This window comes from Meleagris gallopavo, chromosome 8 (assembly GCF_000146605.3).
Source record: "Meleagris gallopavo isolate NT-WF06-2002-E0010 breed Aviagen turkey brand Nicholas breeding stock chromosome 8, Turkey_5.1, whole genome shotgun sequence".
Lineage (NCBI taxonomy): Eukaryota > Metazoa > Chordata > Aves > Galliformes > Phasianidae > Meleagris > Meleagris gallopavo.
In genome coordinates, this window is record NC_015018.2 from 31,628,475 (window position 1) to 31,636,967 (window position 8,493).

At 38.4% G+C, this 8,493-nt stretch overlaps 1 protein-coding gene across 1 annotated transcript; it reads right to left on the minus strand.

Moving 5' to 3' along the window:
• Window positions 1–1,420: 1,420 nt before the first annotated feature.
• Window positions 1,421–7,682, minus strand: LOC104912075 (fibroblast growth factor receptor 2-like). The gene is made up of 3 exons (XM_031554540.1): window positions 7,520–7,682; window positions 6,580–6,685; window positions 1,421–3,157 (listed from the first exon to the last, which is right to left on the minus strand). The coding sequence occupies exons 1-3, from the start codon at window positions 7,636–7,638 to the stop codon at window positions 2,993–2,995; spliced, it is 390 nt and encodes a 129-aa protein (XP_031410400.1). The 5' UTR covers window positions 7,639–7,682; the 3' UTR covers window positions 1,421–2,992.
• Window positions 7,683–8,493: the final 811 nt, after the last annotated feature.

Below are 8,493 nucleotides of genomic sequence, written 5' to 3' on the forward strand. Positions count from 1 at the left end.
TCTGTAAAAGCATAGCACAGAACAGATACCAAATGACATCAAATCAACAGATAGAATGACAAAAGTTATCTTCTTGTTTGCTGTATAAAGCCCACACTACTTGCTGTATTACAATAAAATTGTGAAAAACAAAATACACAATAACTTATTCATGTATTTCAACCACAGTAACCTGGCTTCTACATCCGTATTTTCTCACACACTGCAGAGTTGAGTTGAATCAATACTTCAATGGGAGTCAAGACAATTAGATGCTGCAGGAAACAGTGATTATACACAGAGCATAAATCTCATTATCCACATCAATATAAATTTGTTTTCTGACATAGGGCTACTCTTCATTATTGCTCCTATTTTATCAATGGTGATTTTATTTTTAGATGAGATAGCAATTTAAATTACTAAACCCTCCTTCTCACTGAAAGAGCCCAAGGTATTGTGTCAATAAAGAACATGCCCTCTTTGGACAAATTCTAGGCTTTATTTCCTGCTCTCTAGTCTCCTTTTGCAATTCCACATGCAGTTTTCTTTTCCACCAAAAACTGAGTGCTTCTGTGTCCTACTCTATATAAACAGTATACTCGAAGACGAGAAGAAAATCTTCAGACAACAGTAAATAATGAAACCTTAATCCAGGGGTCACACTATAAAACTGGAAAAAGGAAAATGGCCCAACATACTTCAGCCAGTTTGTAAAGTTGTGCTCCATCTCCAAGGTCCAAATCTTTATCTTTGTGAGTTAAAACAGATACGAACACCAAAAAGGCCAAAAAAACCAACAACCTAGAACAAAAACGTATTAAATACACAATCCTACATTCTTAAATGACTCCTTTCCATTATATTGGTCAGCCTTGACACACTTCTATAGCATGTGGAGAAGACTCTTCTCTGAGTAAGCTGCAAGAGTAGCATGACTAGAATGTTCCCTCACTCAAGTAGCATGAGCTACTTCAGTCAGTCTTCCTTTTACTCATTTTCAAGAAAAAAGGAAATATATATATATATATATTCTTTCCATGAAGACTGTCTTTCCATCTAGTTTTTTTTCTTTTTTTGTTTAAATCTCCCACAGAAATCATCCACCAAACTCTCCCATATGAATAACTCACTAGATAAAAGATACAGACTGAAAAAATGAAAAAAGAAATATATTTTGCCTACACTATGGACACTGCAAACCATTTTCCAGCATAGCATCTCATCCCACAAACAGCAGAGATTGTTTGTATATCTACTCAAATGAGCCACATTATTCATGAGCCAATATTCTACAAGGCAGAAGCAAAAATACTATGACTGAAGGAACTGCTTGGGGATATAGTATTCTATCATAAGGGCAGAAGGAAGTGCTTCTGGATGCGTTCCATCACTTGATGTTCAGGAAACCATTTTGTATGACACAAAGGATTAGGAAAAATAAGCTGCATGACATTTATTTTGTAATTTTAACATTAATATCTGTAGAAACATTTTATTGTCAGTACAAAAGTTAACAGATTTTAATACTTCTTTTACCCAATTAAAAAAAACACACACATAGAACAGTGTAATTTGCATTCATATTGCATGGCCGTATCAGTGTGAGGGTTCTGAAAGTACAAACACAAGACTTCCGTACAAAGATACAAACAACAGTGATATTTTAGCAGAGGCCAGTGCTATACCTACTGTTATGGAATGAATCAGAAGGAAATACTGGAGTCAGCATGAATTAATCCTTTAAAAAGATGCTGATATTCCTATGGCAAACTGTCATTATAAACAACCTCTCTCTTTTTAAACTTAAGTTACAATAGAGGGATAGTCTAAAAGGCAAAAGATCCAGGCCAAAAGATCTGGAACCTATTACCCAACCCAGTGAAGAGAAATCTATTTAATCTGTTGCATGTGCAACCTGGGGTAGAAGCTCAGCTCACTTCAGAGCAGTATGTCCTGCTATGGTTAGAGACAAGTTAATGACTTGCCTTACTTTAGGAACCCATTCTAATTTTTTCTTTCCTTCTTTCTTGGTGGAATGATTGGTTTTTCACCATGGGAAACATTGCCTAAAGAGTTAAGTTGTTAAAGTGACAAGTATTGAGAATAAAAGACATTCTTGTTAAAGGATTTGGTTTCGATAAGAATAACCATCTGACACTGCAGTTTTCAAACACAAATAAATCAAAAGTTTAATTCCCCCAAATTAGTTATATACTGTAAATATTTCTTTTTTTTAAAAAAAGATCTGAAAACTAGTAAAGTCTGAGCAATATATCTACTAGTTCTCTGTGCTGCCTGCATAGAAATGCCATTTAAATTACAAAAACACAACAACCCTATAAACGATTAATTGTTTTGTACATTACCAATTAGTTAATAAATTAATGATATACCATTTTCCCTGAAAGCAAAGTATTTTCCACCCTTGGATGGTGAAAATTAAGAAATTCTGTGTAAGAACAGCATTTAGCAAATAGCTGTTAAAAAAGAGACTAATTTGCTAGGTGGATTGGGACATCCATTTTTAAAATCAATACAAAAAATAATTCATTGTAAATATATATAATATATATTTATACATATTTTGAATATATTTACATACATCCAGCACCTATATACTGCATTTGTGCTCTGTAAGTGTGTGCCAACATATATTTTCTCCAAATATTACAAAATAAACAAGAAAGGCAGACCCAGAGTTTGCCTCAAGTCCAACTGGTCCATTGTACAAACAAAGTCTGTCACAGCTGAGGGTAAGCCAGAAAACTGATAGTGATGGGTATCTAGACACAGCTCATAAACATTCTTCTTCGTTGGAACATTTAATTAAAGTTGCACATTATGAGATCTTTAATGTACAATCTGACTGCTTTCCTCCAAGTTTTCTTTTTTTGTTTTTTTCTTCCTTTTTTTTTCTCCCATATTTCATATGTACAAGCAGAATCTTTAGGGTCCTGGAGAAATGATGTTGTTTTGTATGTTGTAGGTAGCTTGATGTTCTTGCTTCTTTTCATGTTTTAACGCTTCCATTCATGTGTTGGTACTTGGGAAGACAAGGTTCATAAGGCATTGGATCAGGAGAAAAAACAGAGTCATCACCTGAAGAACACGAACTCCTGGTGTCAGGGTAGCTAGGTGAATACTGCTCCAGAGGTCCGCTGAGGTCCAGATACTCCTGTGACAAAAGAAATAAATTGAGTTTTTAACCAGCGAGTAGAACTGGCAATAGCATGTTCCAAGCGCTCTGATTTGGCTCGATCATGCAGTGGGTAAAAGAACAGCTTAAAAACAATACTCATTTGCCTAATGCAATTGCATTCTAAACTGCCTGTAGCTCAAATATCTCATAAAACAAGGAGCCTGAATAAAGAAAGGAAAGCCAAGCCAATAACACAGTACTTTTGTGAAGTCCAACAGCATCCACATTAGCCTCGTCAGTGGAAATAAACATGCCAACCACATCAAAAGAGGACTTTCCACTTACAATGATAAAAATGAAATTTCATCCTAAATAGAACCATTTTTCTTCAGCACGTGGTAATGATTTGGAGAGGGAAAGATACTTCCAACTTTGTATTCCTTCGGTCAATTTAAATGTCTGTTTTATATTCTGTGATATTAACTTTGCGTTTAAACATGCAGTGGCAGACATACGTGCAAAGAAAGAACTGAAAGAAAATTAAATTCACTCGACTGGGTTCTTTATACTACATTTTCTTCTCTGTGTGTCTGTGCTCATGCCTGCATGCCCCATAGTAGCCATGACCAAAGCAGTCATTAAAAAAGGAAATAATATCTGCTGAATCCAAGTTTTGGGTTAAGGCTCTTTTGCTAGAAACAACAGTTTTGGCAGGAGAAGAAAGTTATTTTCTCCCTTGAAATGTTCCTTCTCTTTCAACTTCTAAAGGCAGCTGCATTCATTTAAATGCAATCTCTTCATTTGCTAACCCACAAGTTATGATCACACTGACGAGACGAGTCCTCCACCTCAGTCAGTGCTTTATGCTGCTGTGCTTTGGGTTGGGGTAATTTTGTTCTTTGGTTGACTTTTTTTTTTTTTTTCCCCTAAGTCAGAAATCTGATCGTTACCATGTTATTGCTTAAAAAATGGTCACCGTTTTAAAAAGGAGGAAAATAAGCTTTTAAATGCTGACAAATGTAATAGGCAGCAAAGGAATGCAGTCTGGATCAATGATTACTTCCTATCTTGCTCCCTAGGTGTTCAGAAGATCCACAAGAACAATCCTGGCATGTATTTATGTATAAGCAATGCAGCCCTATGTGACCAGAAATGATTGAGACTTTCTAGACAGACAGAGGAAAGCCTTCAAGCATTTGAAGCTTTCTTGTGGGACTGCAGACACAGCTTGTCATACTGAAAGGCTGGATATAATTCAGCTATGAGCTCAGAACTGAAGGTGGGATTCTCATCTTCCCTCAAGCCTCTTTGTTCAGCATAAAGGGCCACAGTCATGTAGGGGCATGTCTCCAGCTCTGGGATTTCAATGAGGAAAAAAAGAGGGGACTTAGGCAAAATAATCACTTACACAAATGCAGAACATATTATTGGCTAATCAATTTTGGAACTGCTGGGCAAACCAGGTTGACCCTCTATCAACAGTGGCATGTGTGGGAAAGACAAGGTACCATGGTGGAGTGGATGAGCAAAAGTATGGTCAGATTGAAGCATGGAGGAGCTGTGCTTCAGCAAAGCTGCACAGCTTACTTGAAATCAGGTCTTGAAGCCACATGCAGTGGCAGAAGATGGGACACACCTGAGCTCATAGATGAGAATTAACTTGCTTTCTTAAGATACTGCTTTTGCCCTGGATTAAACTGAAGGAAGCTGTTAGGAAAAGCCTTCAAGAGCTAAAGCTAATGAAACAGAGCAATGGGTCGTCGTGGGGCAACGCAGAAATGCAGCACTGGAGACCTTCAAGGACAAAGTTACACAAACACATCAGGCAAGATAAATGTACAGAGGATCCTGCTGCAGGCTGATCAGATGGACTGGATGTGTTCCTGAGGTTTTTCCAGACTTTTTTCCCCTACAATTTGAGCCTAAAGTCATTTACATAACCCTAAAGGCCTTTTCAGGTTACCTTTGAGATCCTTCCAGGCCCATGAGCGCTACACAACTGGAAGGCAAGATGCTTAAACATACAAGAAGAGGAAGAAATATCCTCTTCCAGGCTTAGAATTACAGCCCAGAGTTTCCCTCTAGACTTTGCAAATGCAGATGCAATCCAAGCCACCAAGCACTCTGATGGCAGCCAGCCCGCTGCCAACCGCTCTTGTGAAATCGCGTGTAAATGATGCACGAAAGGATTCAGTTAGTGTTGGATGGGGGGGAAACTGTCATGGTACACAGAGCTATGCTGCTGGCTTTGTTGGGAGCACATATTCCTGCCCCATTCCCAAACCATTCCTGAAAGTGCCATGTTTTGGAGAAGACTAATCTTGATAAATTTATAGCTGCTACTGAAGCCAAAGAATCTTCTCAACTAGAAATGTAAACCTACTCTACTAGACAAGTGATGTCCATAAAAAAATAGCATTTTCTTACTCGAGGTCTCCTGCCATCTTTATTGCAATAGGCTTTCCTAAAGCCTATTAATATCTTGTTTAAGAAAAATAAATCTGAGAATTCTGAAAAATTAGAAAGTAACAGTGACACACATAACACGATCCAAATCTTTATTCTACATTTCCCCCCCCCCCACCACTCAATATATAGAAGTGTTATAATATTATATACCAAAAAGTATTGCAGTGTTTTCATCTCCCTCAGCCCCCATCTGTATAACTTACCCAAAACGAAAGAAATTTGTAACATGTTTTTGAGGTACCAAACATTTTCTCTCAAAGTTTCCACCAGAAGAATCAATATTTCCATTACTCGTGATCTTCCTCTAAAGTACACGTGATAAGTAAGAGAACTGATTCCTGTGTGGATACACTAATCACTGTGTTTCTTGCTAGAACTAATCATATTTCAGTCCTCTGAAAGAATGCTGAAACCCTTTTGCATTCATATAGCCCAACCTGAAGCAGTGGTAGGCAGGACCTTTGGATAATTGGATGGCTGCTCACGTGCTCCCAGCGGACCCTTCTTCCCTCCACTGAGAGCTACTTCAGTGAACCTAATTCACTCTCAGAAACAATCTGAAATCTACTATTGACAATTTCTCCTTTTCTGACCTAGATATCATGGCTGGGAATCAAACTGAGCTGATAAATGAAAAACATCATGAACTCTCCTACACTCCTCCACACGAAACTCATGCTGAAACATAAACATTGCCTCTCGGTCTGCCACGTGTATTTTCTCAGAAACACTATGCTAAAAACATAAAAAATACAAAGAGAAATTAACAAAAACATTTTAAAGATGTGTTTGTTTTGTTACATAAACCAAGATATAATGACAAGAAACCGAGGATTTCATAGGATAAATAGTTAAGATGCTTCTAACTTCAGAGGATGGCGACAAACAGAATGAGAACTTGAACAGGATTTCATAACTGTATAATTTCCATCTGCTTCCTGAATCATTCATCCCGATTGGTAGCTTGTGGAAGGAAACAATCTACCTACCTCATTAGTTGTGAGAATAAGGATCCGATCCAAGTCTTCTACCAACTGTTTAAAAGTTGGTCTTTGTGAAGGCACAGCCTGCCAGCAATCTCTCATCATCATATAGCTGTAAGAAATGCACATTTTCCTGGGTTAATTAAAATCACACATCCTTCTGATAAGCCTTTTCATACACAACCAATATTCTTCATCACAAATAAAGCAGTGAGCACTCCAAAGCTTTAAACATGGACCAATGTTGTTGCCCATACAATGCTGTCACTTCCCTCAAAGGTGCATTTCTATTTCTGTATCTCTGCTTGCCCAGCATCTGAATTTCCTCTTTGTGGACCTGAGTCTGCTTTCTTCTGTGGCATTTCAGTAGTATTAAATTGCATATGCTTAAATATTTTATCATGTAAGCGACTGCAGCCTTTGTGAAGAAATTAAAATGGGAGATAAAAGCAAAAACTATCAAGAGCAATACTGAAGCATCAGAAAGGGAAAGCACTCTTCCACTATCCCTGGTAGATAATGCTGTGTTAATGCAAAAGTTCCCAAATACACTTTTTTGTGTACAAAACCAGCTGGATGTAGCTTATACAGGATAAGAGTCTGTGTGTGGTATGGCTATGTGTGCCATTTATGAATTTTCATGTTTAATGAACCAAAACTGAGAAAATAAGGGTGTAAAAGCATTGACAAAGACTGGCCTCCAGATGATCTCATCCATTTTCAAAGGGATCACAGCAGGGTGTGTAAAGTGTCCTCCACCAAACATTTCCTGGAGACCTTTCCATAGCGTTTCCATACACATCTATACGCACACACATCCACTATTTCAGAGCCAGCAATTCTGAAAATGCTATATTCTGCTGGGGTAGCATTAACCGTGTGATGGGCCCCTTCCAAGTTGGGATATTCTATGATTTCAGTGCAGTTTGCAGCCCTAGGTCCTTACAGTTCATTGGTGCAGTTGGCAGGTTTATCCATTCGGTGCCCTTCTTTAAGCAGCTTAAAAAGTTCCTCCACTGGGATTCCTGGGTAGGGCGATCCTCCTAAGGTGAAGATCTCCCACATTAGCACACCAAACGACCATCTGCAAAACGAAGAGAAAATTGCATTAGTAAAATTGCCTTACTGCTGTAAACAGAGATGTTTTTGCAGTGGATGCACACCAGAGCCACTACAAAATAAAACCTGCATCTTCAAAGTTAAGATATTTACAGAACGTCCACACCACTGAGCTGGCTTGCAAATATATGGAGAGATATTTTGGAAGAAAAAAAAAAAGGCTGTTCAAAACAAAAATAGTTTGCATCATTCTGCTCCTTTTAATTTTTTTTTTTATTATTTATTTATTATTTTGGTTAAGGAAATGAAGGAGGGAAAACTTCAGCCAGTTTTCCTGCCTGCTCCCCACCTCCAGAGCTGCCTCGCCACGTCCCGCTGGCAGCCACAGGCCCACTGCCAGGCTGCTCTGCCAGGTGAGCAACAGCACAGAGCCTGCCCTGGCCCCGAGCTGCTCTGCAGTTCTGCTAGCTTTGCAGCAATGTATTTTAGCAAACTGTTTGCACAAACTTATAATAATATTATCCAAAGGCACCACGGGGCCAAAAAGCCTCTTAGTTCCAACGCTGAAATGCCTGTGCTCCGTGCTTGTTGGGAGCTCACAATGACTTCCAGCTCTAAACCAGCCAAGCCGTTTACTTCGCATTCACTTAAATATTTTGTCAAGATGTTATTTTAAAGCAAAAAGTTGGCTCCACCCTTAACCTGTGTATATAATTTCCTTCATAAATAACGTAAAGATGGCAGGAAAGGCCTCAGTAAATGCTTTTCTTAAGGAGAGAACAACTTGGGAAGAGCATCCAAGTTAAAGGAGGAGGAGGCACCTCTTATTTTCTCCACCCTGCTCCTTTCTATTTTAACTCT